General features: G+C 46.4%; 1 protein-coding gene across 2 annotated transcripts in view; it reads right to left on the reverse strand.

Annotated features, from left to right (window-relative positions):
• The window catches only part of SEZ6L (seizure related 6 homolog like), a 143,041-nt gene that overhangs the window by 51,491 nt on the left and 63,862 nt on the right, over nt 1-27,688 (reverse strand). For both annotated transcript variants that reach the window (XM_034791293.1, XM_034791292.1), the window contains exon 2: nt 252-989. In XM_034791293.1, the coding sequence (XP_034647184.1) occupies nt 252-825 (574 nt within the window). In that variant the 5' untranslated portion in view covers nt 826-989. The remainder of the gene's footprint in view (nt 1-251; nt 990-27,688) is intronic.

Genomic DNA, 27,688 nt, shown 5'->3' on the forward strand with positions numbered 1-27,688 from the left:
ATGCGCCAGGCTGCCTTTCGTACGAGAGCCAGGTGCAGCTGTCTCCTGAACGTGGCGACACGATTGCACTGGTGCAGATTTTTGACACCAATGAAACGTGCAAGCTCTTGGGCAGCTCCAAAAGCGCACGCTGCGTTTGCAGACACAGGAAGCGTGTCCTCTCTCACTTCACAGCCTGGCGCCTCCACCCTCCCCCTCCTCCTGCGGCTCGGGGTTTGTGGGGCTGTGGCCGTGCAGAGAGGGGGGCTTACCTGGCGTGTGCTCGGTGGTGATGACTGTGGTCGTGATGATGGTGGAAGTGGTTGTTTCTTGACTTTCTTCGGAAGCAGATCCATTCATCTCGTTCTCTGCACTGCTTGTCTTGTTAACACTGGGGCCGATTGTATCGCCTTCTACAGCAGCCGCATCAGGCCCAGACTGCTTTACTGTCTCTGGGCTTTGGGAAGTGGGCTGGCGGATTAAAGGTCGTAATGTAAAAGGAGAAATCTGCAGTGGAGACTGGCTGGTTGTGCCACTGCTTCCTCTCCTGCCACCCCACAATGGCAGCTCTGGGGTTGCTTGCTTGGCTTCAGAAGCCATAGTAATCCCATTCTCCAGCGCATGAGGCTCTTCAGCAGAGGTGAAGGACCTGGGGCGTGACAGGTTTGGCTGAGAGGCAGCTCGCTGAAGCATTGCTGGGGTAGTTTGGGGTCTCAGATGCTTCCTTGTGGTGTTTACTTGCTTTAGAGAAGGTGGCTTCTTCTTGGAAGGGAAAGTTTGTTTTGTATGGGCTTCAGGGGCAGAAGCTGGCTCTTGTAGACCATCTCTGTGAGGCAATGGAGTCATCTTCTCAGTCACAGAATCGAAGAAGTCTTCTCCTGACTGAGGAAGGTTGGGAGCTGTGGTGTGGGGGGGCTCTCCCTTCTCTTTGCCAGTCGTGTTGTTTGGGAGTTCGTCAGAGCCGAGTGGGTAGGAACTTGAAGGGGCATTCTTCCCCTCTGAGTTAATGTCTGCAAGAGAGGGAGGGAAAAGAGATGCATTGAAAATTCTGGGCATGACATTATGCACTGTACCTAACTGCAGTAAATCAACCCCCGGAGAGACCGTGGCTGCCTGAGCACCCCACCGCACTCTCAAACATTCTGATCATGGCAGAGCAAAGCCCAAACCCTGCACTGATTGACTGACACTGAGATTTTTGCCAAGCCCGGAGAGCCTTATCTCACAGCTCAATTCAGTGCTTCTCTCTGAGTCCGTTTCGCTAAAAGTCAGTGGTTCGAAAGGTTCATTTGCTCATGACGCGTGTACTGCTGTAGCTCCGTCTCTGTGACCTGCCACAATTTTACAATCCGCATCAGCCAATAGGTTTACTTGGCAGAGATTGATTGTGCTGTTGTTCCTTGCTCTTGTCATGCCTGTACTGTACTGCATGCCCAATGGAGGACAGACGCCTAATCAAGCTGATCTCCTACCTTCTAATCACATAAAACTACGGGTTGGTTTAGACAATGCAGCCAATACACTCTTGTGCTAAGAACGTTAGAACAGCCGGACTGGGTCAGATCAATGGCTGCAATGGCCAATGCCGGGTGCCCCAGAGGGAATGAACAGAACAGGCAAGGACCAAGTGATCCATCCCCTGTCCGCCATTCCCAGCTTCTGGCAAAAGTTAGGCAAAGGAAAAGACAGAAAAGATTAGTCAAAGCTACATCCCCAGAGTTTAGCTGTGGAGATGGGTCATAAATAAATCTCTCTTTCAGACAATTTATCTGATTCTGCTGTAGTCCTCAGGGTAAAATTGTCTGTGGCAGAACAGCTACATAAAATGTAGCATGAAGTAAAATCAAACAGAATAAACACTTCCCACGAAAGCAGGGATTGCTAGGGAAGGTACTTAAAACGCGTTACTTAAGAAATGTAATGCAAAACCCACTCCTATCTCACAAGCACATTTGGAGTCCAAATCCTCCAAACTTAAGGTTAAACACAGTACAGATGAGATCTTTTCTATTGTTAGAATAGGGGAATGTGTTCGAAATGTGACTGACTCCTTCACAGCTGCAGACATCGGCCACATCAGATATGAAAGCGCCTGCGCTTCCTGTGTGGCCCTCAAGTACCTACACGCTGCTTAGCCATTATAAAAGTGCCGCTTCAGACACTGGTCTCAAGGAAAATGATAGACAGACTCAGTCATCTCATGGTTACACTGAGCTATTTACAGAGATTTTTCTTGTGCTTTCCGGCTCCCGCCATGTCAGCTGCAGTCACGTTTGATTGCACGGCACCCACAATCTCACTGATCATTGGAAAAGCCTGGGTTTGTGAGCATGAATCCTCGAAGGGTGAAAGCCACCCCTGTGCTAAGAGCCAGCCAGGGGCCCATCTGGGTCCACAAAAGTCCTGCTTCCCCTTCTGACCATTAGTGGAACTAGAGGGGCATAGAACTCAAGTGAGCGCTTTACGATTTCACACAGAGTGAGCGTCAGTAAAGAAGGGATCTGTCAGACAAAGCCCAGGGCACAGTCGGATCTGCACTGCTGTAGAACACAGACAGGATTTTGTAAAGCATCAAGGATTTTAGTACACAAAACCTCCCCCCCCGCCATACTGCATCAGGCTAAACTGAGTCGTGACGGACAGAGGTGAGCATGGATGGGTGTAAAGCTACTTCCAGGTTCATTTTTATAATCAGAATTAAAGTGTATGAAAAATGGTGTGAAATCAGCCGTGCAAAGTTATCGCTGAAGTTCACCACGCCAAGCACAGGACTCGTATCACAGCGATAGCTGAGGGGAGGGGGCAGAAGGAGGGGGCCTTTGGCAGCACCCTGTTCCTGCAGCTTCCCAGTATCTGGGGTAAATTAGAGCCACCGAAGCTTTCAAGAGTGTAATGCAGATTTTGCCCAGATATAGATTTTTTTGTATAAGGGTTAAATATATTCAGATCCATCACAACAGTGATTCCTTGAAATTTCAAGGACAGTAAATTCCAGACAAATATAAGGAAATTTCACTTTATGCAGCTTATAATCAACATATGCAATCTATGACCACTGGAGGTCAGTCAGAGGAAAACAGCCTGGATGAATTAGGCAATGGGGCATGGGATTTTATTACCATTTGACTAGACGGGGTGAATAACAACTTCTCTAATACATTCAGTGCCTCTTTCTGCTCACAGAATATCCCAGATCCGAATGTAGTTCCCTGCATTTGCATTATTCTAAATCCGACAGCAAACATTTTTGGGTTGCACACACTAACTCACTAGCCGAGCGCCGAGCAGTTGTCAGCCACGCGGTACTGGTTAGATAAGTCACATGGTGTTGTTTCTGAGCCGCATTTGCCTAGAAGGGCTTTAATTTGCCTTCGCTGACACTGAACCTATGGTAAGATCAATGGAATGGGGGTAAACTGGTCGTTCCAGGGCCCACAAAGGCATTTCCCAGCACTGCACAGCCAGGCCAAATGCACGGGGGGAGGGAGGGGTTCTTTTGACCCCCCCAGTGGTCTGAGCTGCCCAGGCAGCTCCTGGGATTTAACAATATTTCACAAAACAGCCTCTGTCTGTGACAAGTGGCTTGAAGCCCTAAATTACCCTGAACATTTCATTCACATTAAGATTAATGGCACTTAAAATAAAAGCACACTAGTTATTTTTACATCTCACTCTATCTCCTGCCCTTGAGTTTCCAGGAAATAATCTAGGACCCGAGTGAAAAGGAACAAAGGGACTCTTTGATGTGAAAGCTGAAGTGTAGGGCCAGTTCAGGGTTATTAGCATAGGTGAGTACAACCTCTCTGGAATTTAACCATTATTTATAATAATCCATGATTTTCAGGCCTTTGAACTTCTTGTTTCTGAAGTTTTAGCATCAGTTTTGCTATTACCGAGTCTTTGAACTAGGCATGAGAAGTTACATGCGCTGAACACAATGAAACCAGCCCATTAGCAGTGTAGCTGGAGTGTAGAAATGCAGCGAACAGGGACAGTAATTTAAGGGAAACACTGTAACAGGGTCAGCTGCCTCCTGAACGCCCTTTCACATGTTTTTTCAGTGGTCAAAATGCCCCCTCCTTAGGGCCTGGGTTTATTCACCGAAAATAAACTCAAAGTCCCAAGTTAAAGTCCAACACACCAACGTTGCTTAGCTCTTCCTGCTCTCAGCTCTTGCTGCCTGGAGAGCTCTGCAGTCTCTCCCCTGCTTGCTTAGGGTCTCTCCTATCTCAGCAGGCTACGCCTAGCCCTTCCTAGCTTGCGTCTTAATTGTCCTAGACCCAGGACTCTGCTGGAGTCTGCTCACTCCTAGTAGGCTTGGCTTGGCCTTGCCTTTCTCTTCTCCCCTCTGCTCCCCACCCCTCATTGCAGCTTCCAGCTGCCCTCTAAAGGGGGATCACCTGATCCCTCTCAGCTGTGCCTCTTTCAGGACTCAGGTCCCCGGACCCTCCAGCCCTTAGAGGGCAGGCCACCCTGTTGCAAAGGTTACAAGACAAGTGCCAGAAAGCTACCATGTACAATCATTTTCACCTGTTCAGTGAGGACTGATATCCCCAGTGCACTGATGGGGACCTGAGCAGATAATCCTAGAAGAACCTAGACAGAGCTGGAGATCAGGCTTCCAGTGATGCTAAAGTGGCAATGAAAACCACTTGTATTTACAAAAAGAACAGGAGTACTTGTGGCACCTTAGAGACTAACAAATTTATTAGAGCATAAGCTTTCGTGGACTACAGCCCACTTCTTCGGATGCAGTAGAAGTGGACTGTAGTCCACCAAAGCTTATGCTCTAATAAATTTGTTAGTCTCTCAGGTGCCACAAGTACTCCTGTTCTTTTTGCGGATACAGACTAACACGGCTGCTACTCTGAAACTTGTATTTACAGTGCACTTTCCTGCCTCCATATCCCACCAGAGAAAATGGTGCTAATTTGCCATTACACTTTGGAAGACAGTGCTACCTTCAAGCAAGCAGAGATGCCTGCAGAGTTCCTAGCATCACTCCACGGAGAGAGCGTTTCATCAGCTGTGCTGGTATCCCAAGTAATTTAAACTGAAAAAGGGCAGAAGTGACTACAGATATTTAAATAAATATAGCAACCTGCTTCTAGATTGCCCTTACATTGAGACAAAACCAGTTCCCTCTCCATTCCCTGGGATACAGGGAAGTGCATGAGTCAGCACAAGGAAGCGTTCTGCTGTGAAGAGAGTAACGTGCTGAAATGTGGGGTTTTTGTGTTTAATATAGAAACTCTTCAGGGGAGGGGACAGAGTGCAGGCCTCGAGGATACAGGCTGATCTGATATTTGATTTTTGCCTAGACTGAACTGGCCTTCACACCATATTCTAAAAAGCAAATATTTAGCATGGCAGTACTTTGATAGCTGTGTAAAAAAAGACCTAGGGAAAGGCTAGGAACTTCTAGCCAGGGACTGAGGGTGAAGCACTGGGGTGGCTGGTGCCGTCTAGCTGACAAAGCCTTTGGAACACTAGATTGTGCAGCCCCCGGTGTAGGGGGCTCTCCCTGTGTCTGAGCAGAGACGATGGGCATTGAGGAGAAGTTCACAAGACAGAACCCATTTGTTGCTCTCCAACCTGAATCCCATGTGCGTGTGTGTGTGTGATTATAACACAATGCCTCATCCCATACAGCAACCCGTACTACAGAAACCCTAAACACCGAGGAGAAAGGCCTGGTTAGTTACTGGTCATTGTCTGGTACTTGGACAGCAGGCAGCAGAAAGAGGGGTGATGGACAGATGGGTGGAAGACTGGGCACGCTAAAACGCTGATCTGCCAGTCCTGGACTTTGCAGCGTAGCTGGTAACAAAAGAGAAGGTGCAATGTTATCAGCAGCCGAGGTATTCATTAGAGAAGAAGCGGTGTAGGGAGTTTTGTCCTGGGTTTGCTTTAACGTCTCATCCACACTTGCCCTGCATGGTGCCCAGGGATTATTTATGTCTGTGGCTGGTGCACGAAAAACAGCTGACTCCATATTTGAAAAACGGAAAACTAAGCCACACCCAGCGCCACATCCCCAGGTGAACCTCCAGCGACATCCATCCAAATGCCCCCTCCAGTGAGTCAGCCAGTGGCCATGGGGAATGGACCTCATCTGCCCTATGGCCACATGACTGCTGCTTGGGTGTCACTATGCTCCCAGGGGGACAATCACCTCTGTACCGCTCCGAACCCTTACAGGATTGAAGCGGTGCAGAAACTTTGTACAGGCCTCTGCAGAGGGGGTTTCACCCTGGGTGAGCTCATCTAGCCAGTGGAATAGGAACAAGGAGGGTAAAACGCGGGGCAGCAGGATGAAGCCTAACGACATCGATGAATTTCATAGCTGATGGAAACATCAGATAACTGTTAAAACTCTGATATGTTTCAGAGCTGACGGTGAATCCAGCAATTCATGCAACAGCTCCTGAATTATTCAATGCGGGATACGCGTCTTTATCCAGGGCCTGATCTCTATATACAGCCTCCTCAGACACAGTCTCCCACCTGCCATGTATACCAGCCCACAGCGACCAAGTGCTCAGCTAGTTAGTCTTCCCACACACCATCTGATCAACAGCCAACAGATGGAGCAGCAGGGGATGTCAGACACTTCGCCTCCCAGCTCAAGAGGGACAGGTTCCTAGGGAACCTGGGGACTAGTGGACTTGACTGCCTAATTAGCAGCATTGTGTGTTCCTAGGTACGTTCATTTGAACAGCCTCTTGAAGTGCGAAACTCCCTCAACTACCCTTGGGCAGTACTCAGCACCCTGCAGGATCGAACCCTTAGGCCTTGATGCTGCCAAGACATATGCGAGTATTAACGTTCTGCACTGTGAATGGTTCTATGGACGTCAGTGGCACTGTTCACCTGGTGTCATGTTAACCACGTCTGCACGACGGGGGTCTTAGCTTGGTCTCTAACTTAGGGCTGGCAGAATTCAATTTTTTTTCTAATTTTGACGATTAGTATTGCTTTTTTATTTAAGAATATTTTTGATTTTTAACTATTTTTATTTTTATAGATGCTGGAAATTAAGGAGGGGGTCGGTTTGGGGCTGGGGTTAGGGCAGCGCTGACAGTGGGGCTGCAGAGGGCTCCCAGCACTGATAGCAGGGCTGTCGGGGTCTTCTGCCCCAGACGCTGGGGTGCAAGGTGCACAGGAGGCCGTGGTCCTGGCCCACTGAAGCAGAGACCCCGAGCCAGGACTGCAGGGAGGAGGAGCCCCCCTGGCGGGGCGCTGCTCCTGAACAGGTCTTGCCCAGGAAGGGCTCCCATGCTCCTGGTTGACGAGTGGGACCGTGAGGGGCGGCAGAGGGCTCCCAGCGTGGCTGCAGGGCAGGTGACACCTGATTTGCCCCGGTATGCGGGGGGAGGCTGCTTTCCCTCTGACTGTTACTGATCAATACGTCTTTTCATTGGTTTCAACGTGGCAGATGAAATTGACGTTTACCGACATCTGTCACTTTAAATCAAAAGCTGCCAACCCTGTTCTGATTGACAGTAGTTTTAGGTTTCTGTTACCGTCAGAGGTAAGAGATGGCTGATAAGCGCAGGAGTGTTTGCTGGAGATGTGCCACCTTCTTTTCTTTCAATCTATAATCAGGGATTTGAAATATAACGTCGTTGTTTTTGTTTCGAAAGGCTTGGAGCGATCAAAATAAAGGATGACAGGAAATGAAATGTAATTCTTCGTGACTTGTTCGGGTTCCATACTGAAGAGCATGCATGTAATTATGACTATTTGTGGTCATTCAAGATCCCCTGGCACTTTTGAAAGACCTGGGGAGCTATCTGTGGTGTCTTGGCCAGATTTCAGTTGGCTTAAAGATTTTCCATTGACCTAAATTCCCTCTGCATTGTGTCAGTGGCCCCGGGGCTGGGTGTTTTTTGCTATACAGAGTTGTTGACAATCAGTTAGCAAAGTCTGTAAAGCGATTTGGGACATGTTTGGATGAGAGGTTCCGTAGAAACGCAAGAGCATTAAGGGCTCTAAGGTGCATCCACACCAGGCTTTTACAACCTGGCACTGTGGTAAATGCCTAGTGTAGACAAGGCTGCCCCTAGTGTTTACCTGATACTACATGAAAACTGCAAACTGCCCCATCTTCACTAGGACTTTACCGTGTGTTCACTAATGTGGGCACATCCCCCTTTTTTTCCTAGTGAAGACAAGGCCTACACGGCCTGGACTCCTCCTCTGCCCCCAGGCCGTGCTGCTGCAGGTGGGATCAGTGGAGGTTCCCAAGAGAGACCCCCCCTGCCACACACAGTGTAAGAGCCTGGCGGCTGCAGGCAGTGCATTGTCTGCAAGGGCTGCTCTTTCAAACCCTCCTGACCCTGATGCAGCCCCGATCTGTTGCACGCTGGAGGAGCCCAACTATTTGAGTAGCATTTGGGGAGGGCCGAGGCAGCTGGGGTGGGATTTCTGTTTCTGCTGGTGGGAGATTCAGACCCATGTGCTGCCATCTGGAAGTCATTGCATGGGGGGCAGAGGCTGGGCAGAGAAACGTGCTGCTGTTTGGACTTTGCAATGACTTTGTACTGTGGCTTTTGCTCAAGGAGAGGGTGTCTGCAGTGTCAGACGAACACACTTTTATGCTGTATTTAAATCCAAAGACATAAGAATACTTGTTCTGGTGCATCATGTTCTCACTCACTAACAAGTTATCCTGCAGCGCGTGCCGACTTTGGTAGAATATTCGTCAGGATTCTTCTGGGTCTGGTTAAATCTCCTCCACTCCTGGCCTCTCTTCTCTGTCCATCATCTCAGTGGAGGCGCTAGTCTCCTCTGTGTCTATTTAACAATCTGATTAAGTGAGGATGGCAGCAGCTCCCCCCTGCCAGCACTTTAAGCTCCTCTCTCTCCTCTCAGCCGAGGTGGGAGAGTGACTGATTGCACAGCAGTGGCGTGGGAGAGCTACACGGCAAGGCTTATTGGTATACTGGAAAATCAACCCTTGTGTGGGGTGAGTCACTCATGAGCAACCCCAAGAAAGTCCCAAGTAAATAACAAGCCGACAGCTCAGGAAGGAAAACACCAGCACTGCAGTTTGGCCAGATGAACAGACGTGGTTTTGGAATGGATTCAGACGTATTCCCAGATTTCACAGAGCCACATATTATTGAACAATTTGCCTTGCCATGAAATTGGTCTGGAATCTTTCTGCCAGTTCAGAGGGACCTGCCGATCTAGACAATCCACCAGACTGGGGGATGTTATAGGTGGAGGAGAACTGTCAATTCACATCTGTTTGAAGTATCAGCTAGTTAGGTGCTAAGATCGCATGGTCGTGAGCTCCTAAGGCTGTTACAGTCAGACAGACAGAAGTAGAGGAACCGTGGATTAGTGATCACTTGAGGACTCAGCGCTGTGTCTTCTACACGGTACAGAGGACAGAGAATATGGTGGCGTTTTCTCAGGGCGTGAGACAATGGGGAGATCGTTTTCAAGTGCTGGTCTCTTTAAGGCCGATTTCATAGCAGAGAAGGACTGGAGCCAATGTCGCCCACATCTGCCAGGCGGAGAACAGCAGGGGCTAGACTGCTCTTGGAAGTAACCTAATGGTTTCAGAGGAGAGTCGCTGCAGTTATAGCAGGTTGATTAACACAAGTGCATCCGTGGGCACAAGGAAGCCAGGAGGCCATGCCCTGTAAGGTAGCTAAGGGAGTGCCGGAGGGTAACAACTCCCCATGGGTGAGGCAGCCCATTACTTGGTGGGGGAGGAATGAACAGACAAGGAGTGCAGGATCTGGGACTTGTTCCTTTTTTTAATTCCATGCCTATTACGTCAGTCATTCCTGAGCGCTAAAAGGGGAGTTTGTACTTAGAGAGACAGTAAAGGGGAGGATGATACTGAATGGATAAATCGCATCTTTCCGAATGCTCCCCGAGGGCTTGGAGCTGCTGGAGGGCTAACACAAAAGCTCTGAGGAAGGGGCTGGATGAGAAGCTGGGTGCTCCTGGCTTCCGTTTTCCCCAGCTCGCTGTCCTTTCCCTTCCCCTGGATGCTGGTTGGGATTATTTCAACGGTTAGCCCTGTGGATTTCTGCATGGAACGAACGATGCTGCCTGCACCATCAAAACTGGCAGAGGATAAAGGCAAGAAATTGGCAGGGTCTGATGGTATCGACAGCCCGAGGAAACCAGCGGAAAGGCTTTCTAACTAGCTGGGTAGCGTAGTGGCCAGAAATGTGTGACAATTGTTAGCCTCTGATAATGATAAATAAAAACAACATCACCAGCATTGGTAAAAGATTGCAAAAGCCTCATGACAAGATTCCATATCAAGGCCATGGTGCCCTGGGGAGACGGAGCCCAGAGACACTCGTGTTCTGACCTCTTTCATAGCACGGGGGATTGCTGCCAGTCTTGAGCTATCCCATTGCTTTTGGAAAGACATCCACTCTTGATTTAAACACCCCAGTGCTGGCGAACCTTCCCCCCACCCCTCCCGTTAGTGAACTACCCCTCACTGTTAGAAATTTGCACCTGATTGCCAGGCTGAAGTTTTGCAGCTTCAGCTTCCAACCACTGTCTCTAGCTCTGCCTTTGTCGGCTAGCTGAAAGAGCCCTCCACTCTGAGAGAGCTTCTCCCACCGAAAAAAGAAGAACAGGAGTACTTGTGGCACCTTAGAGACTAACAAATTTATTAGAGCATAAGCTTTCGTGGACTACAGCCCGCTTCTTCGGATGCATATAGAATGGAACATATAATGAGGAGATATATATACACATACAGAGAGCATGAACAGGTGGGAGTTGTCTTACCAACTCTGAGAGGCCAATTAATTAAGAGGAAAAAAAACTTTTGAAGTGAGGTGCTTATAGCCCGCGGTCAAGTCACCGCCGAACTTTCTCTAGGATAAACGACACCCACGGAGCTTCTTTAGCCTCTCATTGTAAAGCAGCTTTTCCCAACCTTGGCTCGTTCTCATGGGGCTCTTCTGAACGCTTTCGTTTGCCAAAAGCTTTTTACAGTGCGGACACCAGCACTAGACGGGCTATCCCAGTCACAGCCTCACTAACTCTGTCTAGTGATAATTCCTCCCGATTTACCTGCTTGTACCCTGTATCACCCTCTTAGCCACCACATCTGACTGGGAGCTCATGACCGGTCGATTTCCACAGGACCCTTGAGTCCTTTTCAGAGTCGCTGCATTCCAGGATACGGTCCCGTATCACGAGTGTGACCTGTTACGTTCACAGCACGCATGCAGAGATATTCAATAAAAACCATAAATACTCGTGCTGGAAGGTTGCAATGTAACACTAGTTAGAATTCAGAGCCACAACACGTAAAACCGAAGAAACAGAGACTGAGAAAACAGGCTGCTCCCTAAGGCAATGGGGCACAACTCACCCCACCTTGCTGTAAGCTGGCTCTTTCCAGATTGGCTCTGCTCTGCCCCACAGCCTCCTAGCCTGCAAGCAGGACCACTAAGAACCAAGAAAAGGGAGCTCAGGTGGCACATGACTGTTTACATCCAAGGCCTAAACTTAATCATTGATCTCACTGTCATACATGATCTTAAGCATCGTGCAAAAAGGCAATTTTGGCTCCATGAAATATTTTCTCCCATGCATTTTGTACACGCGCCTATAAAATCGCAGGTGCTCAGGCTCTACCCTTGGGAGCAGAAGGGAGATTTTGCTGTTTGCTCTGTAAAGGCTGCTTTATCTCATTACTCTTAAGCACTGAATCATAATCTAGCCTGCTGTTTCTGCAATTAGTTGCAATGAGAATTGGACAGAACCTCAGAATCCAGGCAAATGTTGACAAGATTGGCAGCCCAGCTTTTAGGCAGAGCAGTAAAGGATTTATTTGGCATTAAAGACCAGGACTACAATTAAACTCTCTTCCCCTCCAAAGCCCTGCTGGAGTGTATTTGCATGCCGAGATGTAGAATGTGCTTCTCTGAATTTGTTTGGAACCAGGAGACGTCCTGACCCCAAGAGAAGTTATGGAGAAACGATGAACTTTAAACAATGGCTGAGATGCTGGTGTCCTGCAAGTGCTGCTTGTTACATGGCTTAGGATCATCTTGCTGTTACTTCTGCTCCCCTCTCCATTTGCTGTCTCCATCTATTGTCTCTCGCTGGATGCTTAGGAATTGATCCTGGAAAGAGTCATGCATGTGCTTAGATGTCTGCAAGCGAATGGCCCCATTTGGAGATTAACTGCATGTGGTTTTAAATTAAGCAGGTGCATAACGGTTTGCAGGCTCAAGGCCTTGGACTGGAAGAGGCAGTGGACATCCCTTAAGCTCTGCCGTAGTTCCAATGACAATAACCGTAGTGCTGGGAAGTAGGCTTAGCTGACGTGCTTGGGGAAACAGGACACGGAGCCACCCAGCACTAGGGACAGATGGAAGAGTGCCCTTCTAGCCCAGGCTTTTGTGATTCAAAGCAGTCGCTCTCTGACTCACATTTTATTAAGCTGGAGATAGGGGATCCATGCTTCAAGCAATCACTCAGTTAAAAAAAAACCCCTAGTGTTACCATGCACATAATAACCACCCGACAGCAAGAATATCACTGGAAAAGGTGTGAAAAGGCAAAGCAGAAGGCAGGTGCCTCCTGGCTCATAGAGACAAGGGCTGAATATCCCACTGCACAGGGGAAATAAAGGGCTTGCACTCCTTACTCATCTTAGTCCTCTGGGAAGTCTCAGCAGAACAAGAGAGTACGACACATAAGGCAAAGCCCAGGACCTAGCCAGAGAGGAGAGAGTTACATGCAACTGCTTTTCTGAAACTGAACAGGCTCTTAGGAATGTAATAAATCTTTGTCAGTTAAAACTTCTTTACCTCCAATATTTATTGCAGTAAATGTCTTTCATGTACTCGGGACAAACTTCGATTCTGCTATAGTTTGACTTGATCCTTCAATAAGAAAACTACAATCTGGGCTGGCACTGCAGTAAGATTGTTGCTGTTTGTTTTCTTTGCAACCTATTTGAATAGCTAATGTGAAAAAATGAATTTATTCCAGCTTTAGATGAGATTAATCTAAACAGAGACTTTTCTCATTTAGATTCAAGCTGCAGAGAATGTTAAATTGCTTTTCCTGAGCCTCATAGCTCAGCCCAAGGGGAGAGCAGCTAATGCACTGGCTCTATTCAAGAATAATGTGAGGAAGCTCTGATGCTAAGAACAACTGTGGTACATTCCTCTCTGCTGCATTAACTGAGGAACTCTGTGAACTGAGAGCTGAACTTTCTCAGCTAAAGATCTATCTCTAATGATTTCTGATGTTCCCACCACGATCGGGCCAGAGGTTCTACTTTCCTTACTCACACTGGGCAGTGCCTTACTCTGAGAGGAGTCAAACAGAAATCAGAATACGGTACCACGCAGCATCAGTAGGGCAGGAGCATTGTGCATCGGGGTGAGATCAAGTTGCAGGATGATGCCTTTGTTGAGTTGTGTCGTTTTAGAGCAGTGACACATTTGCTATCCATTCAGCTCGCTTTGTGAAGATTGAAAACCCACTGCTCTTGTTGCCTTTTCAGATGGGAAAAAAATGGAAAAGTTTTGAAATGGTTGAAATGTTTCATCTTTCAGTTGAAATGACTTTTCATTCACAATCTAAGTTAATTTTAGGTGGGGGTTTTTTAAAGGTTGAAATGGAAATACTTCGACTGACTCAATCTTCACAAAAACATTGAGGTTTCAACTTTTGTCCCAATTTGGGATGGGACAAATCTCAAATTCTCACAGGATGGGACAAGCATTGCCTCGCCAGCTCTATGCAGAGCAGCCAAATTTGGGGACTGCTGAACAGGACAGGTCACTAATATGCAAACTAGCAGCAGACTAAACAGCCAGTCTCTATACTGTGGAGAGGTCATTGGGCTCAAATTAGCATCACAGGTTCGTTTTCCATGACTTTTAAAGATGAATCCCTGAATTAGTCACGGTTCAGTAAATTCATTAGCCAATTCCCTTAGCACATTTCACATGTCATCTGGATGCAGTAATTTGCGTCAGTCTCCAAAGGTTCTTTTTCCTGCTTCTTCCCAGCAGGGTCACCGTCGCCTCCTGGCTGCCCTGGACTTGTTTCTTGTTGAGACACATTAGAAAAAAGTGGCTCAGTTGCTCAGCTCTTGTAGATTTATCACTGATTTTAATCTCACACTCTTATTAATGGCTCTACTTTCTCTCTCAGGCCCCTCTTACTGGGCCAAATCCGGGTCCCATTGGTGTCACTGGGAATTTTGTCTTTGACTTGAATGGAATGAGGATTCAGCCCCTTTCCCCCTTTGACGGTGTCAAGAGCTGCTCTTCTGTCTGCGTTGCAAAGTTTCATGGGCTCTTTGCCTGCTAACTTGTTTCCTCCTCCATTCCCAGGACAGGCTCGTGACAGTCTCACTCCCACGCAACCTGCCGATGACTGGGCACCTGTTTATTTGAGCTATTTTAATGTTCTGCACAGGTTTCTCCTTTAGGGAACAAATTGAATACGTTGGCCACATAAGAGACAGTAATGTCCAGGGAGGAAGAAAAGACCTGCTACCCCGTCACCTCTGTATTTGTTGTTCACTAGGGATGGCTGGGAAATTAGTACGGAGACTCTAGCATTTAAACGTAGTCTGTTAAACAAGGAGCGTCCCAAGGTTATTTGTATTGTAATGTATACCTCCATTTTCAAAATGGTTGTTGCTATTTTATGTTTCGGAACGTTGACTAGTTTCCCATTAGCTCCTCCATGAGGATGCACTGAAACGCTTCTTTCCTTAACAAAGCATGAAACGAAACACACAGTTCTGTGACTCCATAATGAGATCTTTAAAATGTCTAAAGGGCAAATGGTTACCTCAGTGAAATGCAGATTTCCCAGCTCTGGGCTGGGAGATACAGGCACAGTACTGGCTCCGGCTGCTATGATCAACAAGGGAATTTTCTACAATTTAAAAAGTGATTAATGATCTGAGCTCAGAACTGAATCAACCACCCAGCAAACTGGTGCCCTGGTACGGCAAGCCCGCAAAGTCATGCCAGAATCACTGAGCAATGGTCACACTGCTGTTCCTGACATGTTGCCAGGAAAGCAATTTCCACATCCCTCGCTGGACTTCTTGTCCTGCCTCGATGACAGTGCATCGGGGCAAGTTCTGCATCACCTCTGTGCTAGAGAGCTCTCAGGGATAGGGGGCATCAAGGAATGGAAGCCAGAAATCCCTGAGTTCTAATCCCAGCTTGGTCACTGATGTGTTACGTGCCCAAAGACATGCCTCTCCGCCTCAGTTTCCCTATCTGTGAAAAAGGATAGCAAGATTTCCCTCAGAGGTGGTTAATTAGCCAGTGTCTGCATAGTGCTTTCAGCACACGGAGTGCTATAGAAGATTATTGCTTTATGTATTATTTGTAGTGCATAGAGGCCATTATACTAATGTATAGTAGGAGACAGTCCCTACCCCAAAAAGCTTACAAAAAGTGTGTGTGTGTGTGGGGGGGGAATACAAGCTACAAGCAGGACAGTAATGATTTGGTATTGGATGGCAGTAACCTGGGAGGAATGTGCGTGTGCACTCCTAGGCTGAAGCAGTACTGAGGTAGTGTCTATGCCTTTTGCCGGGTCTCAGCACAGGAATGCATTTCACCCTGCACGCGTCTGATTTGTACCCTGAGTAGGGCATTTAAAAATAAATAAATAACAAGGCTAAACCAAATGCAGCCTATTCTTCATTGCAAAAAGATTTTAACAGATTTCAATAGTGGTGTCAGGATAACGAAGGCTTTCAAAGACATTTTTTCTGAGTACTCTAAATCCAAGCAACAATTCTTTCATCTCCGAGCTGCATGGGGCAGTGGCTGGCTGTTGCTGACAAACCTAAATACGCCTGGATCTGGGGTTTGAAATTTCCAGACTTCACATGGAACATTTCATCAAAGAGGTAAAACGGGAGCTGGGGGATTTTCACAGCTGGCGTTTGTCAATTAAAAATTCTGAAAGGCTCCCCTACGTCCTCCGAGAATGGCCACCCAGTGCACTGGGCTAGCGCCCACGGGGCACTACATTCACTGTGAATTATTTATCAGTCATTTTGGAGATTTACTTTGAATTGTACTAGTAAAAAATATTACGACATGGGGCTGCAGTGTTAGCAGTGCAGGAGAATTGCTTGGGAATATATTTATAGCCAGACCCCAGAGTATCTGAGATCACTTCGACGGCATGCCACTGACAGCACATAACCGCTCTGCTCAGCGGAGAGATTGACTTTCTTGTTCTGGGCAGTAAGGAATCTTTACAGGCACTTGGCTGAGGGGATGAGTGAGCAATGGATGACAGGGGGTAACTGGGCGAGGTTCTCTCTAGTCTGTGCTCTGCAGGAGGTCAGACTAGGTGAGCTGATAGTACCATCTCTCAGTCTATGACTGCACCAGCCCAGGTACTGGGATCACACTTGGGGATGGTTGTCAAGTACTGACACTGGGGCTGTGGCTCTGAAGTGCACTGGGTCTGGGCGAGCACATACTGGCCCTTGCTTTGTTGTCAGATGGCTTAGAGTTTGCCTGAAAGACTTTTCAAAAATTGGGCCTGTGCCCTTTGCAGCGTCTCTCTGCAGGCCTGACAGGGTCCTTAGGAGTATGGAGGGGCAGCGGGGATATGTTACCTTCCTGCTAGTTTTTTTCCTCCTCAGGAATGTAACTGCTGCTCTGGCCTACTTTTGCTGGCGTTCTCACACCTTAAGCGAAGAGATGGGGATGCGGAAACTTTAACAAAACTGTCCCTCTCCAAAACGTTAATTGGTCATTGAGATGGAAGTCATGGGAATGAAAATGGACTTTGGAACAGTATGAGTGGCAGTTCTGTCCCCTCTGCCACTGCTGTGACCTCACTATTGGCTCTTGTGATGTCACCAAGTCACTAGCTCACCTGTCACCTGGGGCAGGAACAACCTGGGCTTTATGGTTAAAAAAAAGGGGGGGGGGGAATGGAAAAAAATCTCTTAAAAAATCATAGGAACATAAAAACACAGGAACTGCCAGACTGGATCAGAGCCCAGGTCTGTCTAGCCCAGTGTCCTGTCTCAGACAGTGGCCAGTGCCAGATGCTTCAGAGGCAGGTTTAAGTACCTCATGGTCAGCAGATGTGGGATCATCTCCCCCACACAGGTCTCATCCTGGTCTCTGACCTCTAGGCTTGAGGATTGTTCTTAGCTTTAGCTGTTTTCTTTGGTTTACCACAATGCTGATAAGCACCTTTATCAGGGGTTTGGCAACTTGTATCAAAATGCATCCGGAGACCAAGATGTGGCCCAATAATTCCCAGAGACCCCAAACCAGAATGGGGGAACCCAATCCTGAACTGGACTTAGTCCTAATCCATGGACATGAAAACTGAGTTTGGTCCCAGGCACTAAGGTGTAGCCATAGAGGGATACAAACGGTTAGTTCACTTGCAAAACACATTCAAGATGGCATGTCTATTGCTGTGCAGATATGTGTTCTATTACAGGGAAAAACTGACTCACCGGGTGACGCGGATCCTTGCAGCAGGCGCTCTGTTACTCCTTAAGAAACTCCGAGACGTCTTTGTAATCAGTAGCAGTAATGGCCTTTGATTTGTAATGAGCAAAATCACTCCAGGGAACTTTTCAAGGCTGAGTGGGATTTGGGGGAGATGTGCTAGCGGCTGGGAAGAAAATACAAATTGCAGAAGGGAATGGCATGAAGGTGGAAGTAACCAAATGCCTCTTGCATTTCAGTGGTGCCAGGCTAGATTAGACAGCAAGTCCAGTGTCCTGTGTCCAGTTGTGGGACAGCCTGCCTCGGGGGCTGCACTTGGAACAAATCAGGGGACCCTATGTCCCTAAGCTTCTACCAGTGGCAAGTTGGAATGTCCTTCTGTCAGCAAGGTGAACTGATGTAGTTAAAATCCTGCCCAAACCTCTGCCTAATCTTAGAACCAAATCTCAGCCTGGCGCTGGCTTGGGATTCGCTAACATTTTCTTTGTTCCAAAGCACCTTTGAGTTCCATCGTTTCAATAGGAAGCAGAAGAAGGACACAAATGACACAACCAGATAGTTGTGAAGGTACCTTCAGCTCAGGCCCAGCTGGAAGGTATGGAAAATTCTCTCTCGTCATTCCATAACCACATGGCTCTGTCTCTCAGAGAGATCCCAGAGCCAGCTCTATTCCTCGTCAGCTAATAAAAGGAAGAGTAAAACTGAGGCCCATTGTCTAGGCAAACAGCATCTGCAGCGTGTTATCTGACAGATGATGAGATAACATGCTTTATTAGTTTTATGATCACACTATGTTTCACAATCTTTTTCCATCACAGGCTGGGCAATTTTAGCATCAAAACGTATTTTGGTGCAAACAGTGCTGGTTAAGGAATAAGTGAAAAATAAAGTCCATAATAGAGCCTGGCAGATCAGAGATTAAAGTTAACCTCAATTTGCCAAAGTCTCACTGTACAAACAATGAATGTGCACAGTAGAAAGCAATATGCATCGCTAATGACAACGGACTGAAAAGCATACTAGAGACGTACATTGTCACTCGAGCTCCCATCCAGCCGCACTTCCTGGGTGATTGGATTTTTAGCTTGACAGTGCAATAACAACGCAAGGGCAGGACATTCACAGAAGACTTGGCAGTGAAGCAGTGTCCTTCAGAAGAACGTGTCCCCGATTGATTGAGGACAACGGGGATTCAGACAGGATTTTGTTTCTTGCAAGCATTTGTGACCTTCTTAGGGGCACATTGAGGCCTCAGCCTGCACAACTGTGAGGGTGCCAAGGTCCAGCCCATGCAGGAGGCGCTCGTAGAACTGGGTACCTGTTCGCTATTGAACGTGTTAGAATCTTGGCCCTGTAGTCTCAGACTAGACAGCGTCTGAACGCGAGAGGAGTAACCTTGCTCAGTAACATAACAAGCCAAGACGGGCACGCAGGCCAAGCTAGATGTGAAAGGCTGCTTGCAGAATGATGCTAGAGGCACAGGTAAAGTGTTCAGATGACAGCAATCATGAAGCAAAGACATGACTCAGTCTCCCCCTCACCCTGAAACTCTGAGCGATATATAGAGCTGTATCGTGAGGGGGATGGTAAAAATCACGCACAGGGCAAAGTTGTCTTTCCAGTGAAGAAAGGGACATTCTCCCCCCATTCTGTCCAAAGAGAAGAGCCAGATAGATCAGCCAGCATGTTTATGCCAGAATGTGTCAGGCAGAGCTGTTTTCATCACATACTGTCCAGCAGGGGGCACTCTCCCAAAGCCCCGTGCGCTGAAGATGTAAAGTATCTGGTGTCAAATCAGAAATGACATGAAAGATGTCGGAACAGCAAGGTACTGTAAAGACAAACGCAGCTGAACCCCATCAAATATCACCCTAGAGTGTAGCAAACCGAGGGACACAAGGACTTGTTACTATACTGCACCACGTCCCCACCAGGAGCTCTGTGGTGACAGCAGAAGACTCAGGAGTTCTTGCTCCAAAAGCACCCAGCTCCTACCATTTGTGCTAAAGGAGAATCTTCCTTACTTGTTAGCACTATAAGACTCATGACACATGACCGAGCAGTTCTGATTCCATCCAAAAGAGGGCGGTGATGAGACCAATGCAGTATCCACAAATTCAACTATTTGTATCCTATTCCACTAATCAACATTTCTGCTAGGTCTCATTTCATTATTTGTTTACAGGGATTATCTCGGTAAATTTCATAGGGTCAAATGTGTTGCATTGGTCCTTTGTCCCATCAGCAGAGGGAATAACATACGTGTCACCGAGTCTGTTTTGGAGAGCGATTAGCCATTAACTCAGCACTGGATCATTCTCTGACCTCTTTGCCAGAGAGACCATGTGGGCAAGGAAATATCTTTATTTATTGGATCAACTTCTGCTGGTGAGAGACAAGCTTTTGAGCTTACACAGAGCTCTTCTTCAGGTCTGGGAAACTTACTCAGAGAGTCACAACTAAATACAAGGTGGAACAGATTGTTTAGCAGAAGTAGTAAACACCTATTTCAAGGGACCATACAGGGTGAAGTGGCCCATTAATAGCCCTCCAGTCATAGGGAGGAAAGGGACGGGGTTGTTAGCAGGTTACAGATGGTTGTAATCAACCATAAATCCAGTGTCTCTGTTCAGACCATGATTTTTAGTGTCTCGCAAAGTTATGAATTTAAGCTCCCTGGCTCATCTTTTGAAGGTGGTGTGAAGGTTTCCTTTGAGAATGAGAACTGAGAGGTCAGATACAGAGTGATCATTTTGTGAAAAATGTTCGCCCACAGGTGATCGGGTGTTTTTGTCTTTTATCATTTTCCGGTGTGAGTTCATTCGAGAGCGCAGTGATTGGCTGGTTTCACCCATACCGTTGTTATTGGAGCATTTAGTGCACTGGACGAGGTACAGCACGTGTTGTGATAGGCATGTGTCGGACCCATGGATCTTGAAAGGTGTGTTGTGGGAGGTGTTGATCATAGTAGCAATGGAAATATGTCTGCAGGTTTTGCATCTGATGTTCTGCCAGGATCTGGTGCTGCTTTGTGTTGGTGCGTCCTGGTCTGTGGGGAGCTTGCTATTGATGATGAGCTTGGAGGAGTTGGGGGATTGTTGGCAGGCCAGAGGAGAGGGTTCAGGAAAGATTTCTTTCAGGATAGGGACAAGGAAAACAAACCATAGGAATACATAGTTAACAATGGTGGCTGATTTGAACCCTTTGATATAAGTCCATTAGGCCAAATGGAGTTTTTTGTATTGTTACATATAATTAGCTTCATAAAGCTTTCCCCCCCAGTAGAATCCTCTAAGCACAAGGACAGCTGTGGGCTACACACTGTTCATATGCTCAAAGATGGCTCATGCAGCACTCTTGCACAGACAGACTTTGCACTGGGTTCACAACTTGAAGCACTTTTCACTGTATCCAGTCATTTGCACAAGTCCTTTGGCAAATCTTTGAAAATCTCCGGTGCCCAGAGCAACTTAGCAACGTTACAGGTGGATTCAGAACCCGGGATAGCACGCTTGGAATGTAGCCTGCTAAGGAGCCGCAGGTCGGACGAGTTGAACATGAATAATGTTTTTCTTTTTAACTGCAGGAAAAGAACGTCCTTAGGAAAGCAATTGTGCTCCATCAGCTAACCTGTCTCCTATGCCTAGAGGTCTTAAATCATCATTCACCTGCCAGCCAGGCATCACACCGTCAGGTGCTTTGTGAAGAAAACAGTCGATACGGAGTCCAAGACACAGGTGAGCCAAAGCTTTGACGAGGTTTGGAGCATCCGGGGCATCAGAATGACAAGAGCTAAGTGCAGCCAAAGTGGGCTTTGGGTAGAATCACAACCAGTACGTACAAGAGTCAAAGGCAGAAACTGTGGGGCTGGTGAAGGGGGAAGTGTCCCAACTACCCATCCCCATTTTTCACCAACTTCATTTTGCCCGTTGGGGTTCGCTCTCCAGAGCGACTCGAGCAAGTGCAGTGACTAGCAGGAATAGTCACTCCAACAGCCACTTTGAAACAACGGTTGGAGAATCCTTGCAGAATGCAAAGTTCAAATTTCCTGCTAATGCAGGACACCTGATCCCTCCCCGCAGGGAATAAAATGGATCCCTTCCCGGTGAAGCGTAGGTATGTCCCCTGGAACAATGCATGTTGATGTTGGTGTAAGATGCTGATTATTGGGCTCTGTCAATGAGCTGGTGTCATTGAGGGTGTGGAAGGGTCGGGGGGCAGTGTGATAAGGGGCGAGAGCAGCCCTAGGGTGTGGCAGAGTCTCCTGGGCATTGCAGGGGAAAACAAGTAGCCTGACTTTGATAAATAATAACTGGATTCAGAATCTAATTGATTTCAGCTCAAGCCCCTTGACTAGTCTTCCAGCTGTCCCTAGCGTTCTAACACAGGGATCTGCCACTCCGATAAGCCACATGGAGAATGGAGGTTTCTGGTCACTCAGACCATCCACAGTTGCTTGGTGCATTTCCTGCTCTCTCTTGCTCTTTAAAGGAAGACAGCAGTATGGCCGTCTTACAGAAGCCTTCATTCATGGGCTGACGCACGGAGCTGTGAGTATTCTCACTCTCAATGGACTCAGGGTTCCTTTAGGGGACACACGTTATTTGTTGTTGCAAAAGGTGGTGGGCAATATAGAGAGTGAAATCTAATAGGAAGGTTTTAATTATCCCGAGATTCTGCTTCTTTATCTGACTGGTTACACATGAGAACAGGGGCAGATACCAGCGCCGGTTGTGCCTATCTTCCCTGCACACTAAAGAGCTCTGCCCAGGGGGCCCCCACAACTGCCATCCCGGGGGTGTTGTGTAGCTAAGAAGAAAAAACAGAAGCCTCCTTCCAGGGGCTGAATACATGGATTTTGAATTAACTTGTTCTCCTACCAGCTGGGGCCTTGGCTGATCTTACATTAAAGCATCAGCGGCTTCGTGTGGTTTATGACTCACCAGACCAATTTACGAGCTCCTTTAACTACACAGGCAAATGTAGTGACAATGGAGCAGTGTAAGGCCCTGATTGTGGTACCCTGACTCCGGGCAACCAGTGCATGAGTGGTCCCACTGAAATCCCTGGGCACGAGTGGGCCTGGGCATTGTGCTGTCTGTGTGCACAGAGCTGAATCAGGCTGACAGAACTGAGCCACGAGGGAGAGGGGATTCTTTTTCTTCGGAGGCTGATGCCTTTTTAATGACATTACAGACTATAATGCTACCACACCTAACGGCTCTTTTGGCCTGCAGTATGACGCCCCTTCAGTGGTGTGGGTGCGGCTGGGGTGGGGGAGAGGAGCTAGGAGGAATAAACGTGTTTTTACTTTGCTAAATCTCTGTTTCCCGGAATTGGTAAGAGATACTGAGCAAAGGGACGAGAAAGATCAAGCGCTAATGCGACCCTATCTGCTAAACTAGCTCTGGGTAAAGTACAGGAAATGTCATCAAGATGCTATGATCAATTTATCTTGTAACTGGATCAGTTACATTTGTTACACAGGTTTGGCTACTAAAGGGATTATTGGAATTCATGGAAGTGTGGACAGCAACTCATTGGTAACCTAGCGGATTGCTTAGCAGCGACATACAGCAATTAAACCAATGGGAAATCATCAGGGTCTCTACTCAAAATGTAACACATTTCATTTCATGCAGACAACAGAAAATGCATGAACTCTCTCTGTGTTGGCTACATTCCAGCTGTAAACGTCCCTGTTGAGCTGATAAAAAGCAGGCAGGCCATTTATCAAACTCTAATAAGAGGAAATGCTCACATAAGACATTCATTACTGTCGGCTGGAAATTTTAGGGCAAGATCAGAGCAAAAGTGAGCCTATTTTACTTACACACACACACACACACACACACACACACACACACACACACACTCTCTCTCCCATCCTGAGATCTATTGCAAACAGCCAAAGAGAGCTAGGTGCCGGGGAGGAAGACTCTAAAGAGCTGTCACTCCCCCACATCTTACGCTGCTTAGGTACAATCAGACAGCGCTTTCTCTCCTCCAGGCTCATTAATGTGAAATATGCAAAGCGCGGATGACACTTAGTGTATGCCCCAGGCAGCCTAGTGACAGAGGACGGGCCACTGGGGTGAGTAAAGGCCCATTGTTGACGGATTGGCACTGGCATCCAGTTTGCAATAATATTCCTAGGCATCGTGTACCTGCTGAAATATGGGCCTTTCCTCTGGAAGGCCGGAAGGATGGACTGCACAGACCTATGGTTCTCTCCAGCCACACTTTTCTGTTTCTAATTTAAGTTTGCTTGAAAGACTATTAGTCATGTGTTCGTCTCAGTTTTTTATTGTTATTCCAGGTCTGCTGCTGGGAGCTGCCAGAGCCCATTGCGTTCAGTGCCAGCCTATACAGGTATTTACATCTCTGCTGTAAGTTTCCATAAAACTTCCAAAAATGCGTTGGGAGAAATGCTCTAAGGTCTCCTAATTAATAACCTTTTGATGAGCACTCACTGTCTGAATGCAGATTAGTATGTCACAGAATGGGTGACTGAGAAAATTCTGAAGTCATGTGCAGACTGCAAAAAAGCCCAAACAAATAAATATTGTCATTCCTGAACTCCTCAGCAGAACTTTTACTTTCATGCAGTTGTCTTTAGTAACAAACGCTACTAAAGTAGGCCCAGACAACACAGGATTTATCCAGAGAGCTGTGCAGTATGGACATATGTGCAAAAAGCATCTAAGCAGAGCAGAGCAGGAAATGCTTTTCCTCTCCCACAAGAATTTTTTGAGACACTCAACATTTTTCCTGTCCCAAATCAGGATGAAAAGTTGAAAATTTTCATGGAAAAAAATCAGTTCAGGTCAATCAAAACATTTTGTTTTGATAATTTTGAAACATTTCATTTTGATTTTGACCTTTTTTCCCTTTTAAAAACATTTTTAGTATAAATTAAGTTAAATGTCTAAACAAAAAGTCATTTTGAACTGAAAAAACAAAACTTTTAATTTCCAAAGTGTCAAGACAGGCTATTTTGACAATTAAAAAAAATTTCAAACATTTTTTGAGTTGGAAAATTCATCAAAACCGACCCTTTCACACAAACAGTTTTGTTTTTGACAAATCTGCATTTTTGGCGACATTTTTTTCTAAACTATTTCTCAACTAGTTCAACATCTAAGTGCTTATCTTCACTGGGAAAATTCCTGGAGTAGCTCCCCGTATGGACACTGTGTTCCAGAATAAAAGTCACCTAATGTGTTTCCAAAGCAGAGTAATTATTGTGGAATAAAAATCACCATTATTCTGAAATACAGTGTCCACACTGGGAGGTATTTCAGAATCGTTATTCTGGTCAGTTTCATCATGTAGACGAGATCTTTCATAATGAGGACCTGAGAGATCTGTTTGATTCTGAGTTTTGAAGATGTAATATCCTTATTGTTCCTCCCCCACTAATCTTCTGAGTGGCAGTGGTGGTTTATCAATAATTTTGCAGAACTGCTTTTCTTCATTCACCACCAGCAGTAGCACCCCTCTATACTTCTCAAAGACATGTTTGATAGGCAGTTCCATTCTGAGAGATTAAATAGCCATGTTTTAAGCAGCCTGATGATTCCCCAAAGAGACCATATTTTCCAACCATTAATGTGCACAATGGAGTGTATTCAGATCTGAAAATTGGTGCTATGGTGAATTTAAAATACAATTGATGTTTTCCAGCTGATTTCTGCAGGTTTCTACAATTCTCCCTCTGTTTCACTCTGGCCCCTTTTCCCATTTTGAAGAAATGCCATAGGATATCTCAGTGAGCAGGAGACCAAGACTCAGAATGAAGAGAGCCGCTTTCCATGCAGATTGTTCCCTATGCCTGAGACAATGAGATTTCTCTGTTGTGTTTCCTGAGTACGCAGCAGTGGCCAGTTTCAACAATTTAGAAATCAAATGTTAGCATTAGAGAGTCTGATACTCAGCAAATCCAGAGCAGCAGAGCAGAAAAGGTAGCTTAAAAACGTGTCTATAAGAGTTCACAACTGGTGGTGATGGATTCAGACACTGTGCTGAGAACCCAAAGGTCAGAGGGTGAGAGCCAATCAAGGGCTTTTGAAGGTAATTCCTGTGCCCCGAGTGTCAGACTGGAAATACCATTGATCAATAAGTATTCATTCAGATGGGTCAAGTCACCGGTCTAAACCACCTTGTTCTTTTTGTGCCAAGGACTCTTTCACCTAGATCACTCTGTCTATGACATATAGCTCATCTCAGTTGATTGGCCTCTTACAGTTGGTATGGCTACTTCCACCCTTTCATGTTCTCTGTATCTATAAATATCTTCTTTCTGTGTGTTCCAGTCTATGCAGCCGATGAAGTGGGCTGTAGCCAACGAAAGCTTATGCTCAAATAAATGTGTTAGTCTCTAAGGTGCCACAAGTACTCCTGTTCTTTTTGCGGATACAGACTAACACGGCTGCTAGTCTGAAACCTGTCTCTGACATGATGAGTAACATTGTGTATTGTAATGCGCTGGCCCAAATGCCATTGACCTCAGTGGGAGGAGGACTGGACTCGTAATGGATCTGGACATAATGGAGCTCAGGACACAATATATTTTTATTGTGTCTTTCATCCCGTATTCTGGCATCTCAATAAGCAGGTTGTTTTGAAGCCATAAGGAGTGAGGCACAGGAATGGCCTCCTTTCTGCAGGAAAGACCTGAATAGAAGCACATGGGGGCGGGGTAGAGGGGGATGCAGATGTCTTTCGCTTTGGGGATCCGTGGTGGGCTGAGATCAGCTGCTGAGATGGCAGGTGGGTAATGGCTGAGTGTGTGGGTGGTAGGGGAAGAAATCACCAGCCAGCCAGCCCTAGACCAGTTTTGGAGCATTCATAAAGGAAACACAAGAAAAGGAAAAATCCCAACCCGGAACAATCTTTGCAGTTTATGGTCTGATAAGTACGTATTTAGTCCAGTTTAGGTTCTGCTATTACCTTACTTGGTTGGTGATGGTTCCTATCCCCGCAGGGTCTGAGCACCTCAGAATCATTAATTCATTAATTAAACCTTGCAGCACCCAATGTGGTATAGGGCAGAATTACTATTCCCATTTTACAGCTGGGAAAACTGAGTCACGGAGCCATTAAGCGACTTACCCCAGCTCACATAGTGAATCAGTGGTAGAGACGGAACCTGATCAGAATCCCTGTCCTGTGTCTTAACAACACGACCATCCTTCCTCTCAGTGCCTCTTAAAAACAAAATCCTTTGTGCACCTGTTAAAGAGGGGAAATATTGCTACTTAGAAGAATAATTGAAAATCTCTTATTGAGGGAACTCTGTACATAAAAAGAATGAAATGAAATAGTCTGGCCTCATGTTCTTTAGACAGAGTCTTTGCCTAATACCAAATTAGAAGATCTTGGGCTTTTTCTCTGAGGAATCTGTGTGCGGTGTCTGCCTTCTGTGCACGTAGCAACAGTTTTCGGGTTATGACCTGGAATTTTTTGTTATGATGCAGACATATTAACTTTGTGAAATTAAACCTATAAAGTGAGAACCACGAATGAGATTACAAAGCGGAGTGACTGAAAGAGAACTAATTAAATGGGAGCAAACGCTGCCCTCTTTGCCACAAGTTAATACTCTTATTCTTAGTAACAAGGCAATAGGCTTTCATTTATATTCTCACACAAAAAAACAACTCAGGGTTTTTTCCCCCTCTCAACACAAAACACTAAAAACCAGGGAAATCCTAAATTAAAGCACTTTTTACACCAACACCTTACCTATTTCCAAGCGTTTGCCCCCGGACCTCCATGACATACAACGAGACCAATACATTACTACTTTCTAACATGCTCACTTTAATGCAACCTCCTCAGTACCCACGTCACAGAACAGAAAATCACAAAGCTTAGAGTCTGGAGCGTCTATCTGATGACAGAGCTGTTCATCAGTGATCATTGTGACATAGAAATTCTAAATCAACCGTGTTACTAGATCACAAATGAACACGTCAGCACTTTAAAAACATAGTCTCTCCTGGAATTGTGTCAATTTTCATATTAGCTAAACAAAATCAGGATGTTATATGTTAGTGGGAGCTGAAAAAGAGGGTTAGAGATGGGAGGGGGCCTCTCGTGGATCCATTTTAAAATTATGCAACTTACAAACTAACATATTTACTTGAAAATGCTTAGAAAATTAATTCTGAACTCGGAGTAAATGCTGTCAGGTGAGGAGACACTGTATTATTCATACCTAACAG

The sequence above is a fragment of the Trachemys scripta genome, chromosome 15, assembly GCF_013100865.1.
Source record: "Trachemys scripta elegans isolate TJP31775 chromosome 15, CAS_Tse_1.0, whole genome shotgun sequence".
Taxonomy (NCBI): domain Eukaryota; kingdom Metazoa; phylum Chordata; order Testudines; family Emydidae; genus Trachemys; species Trachemys scripta.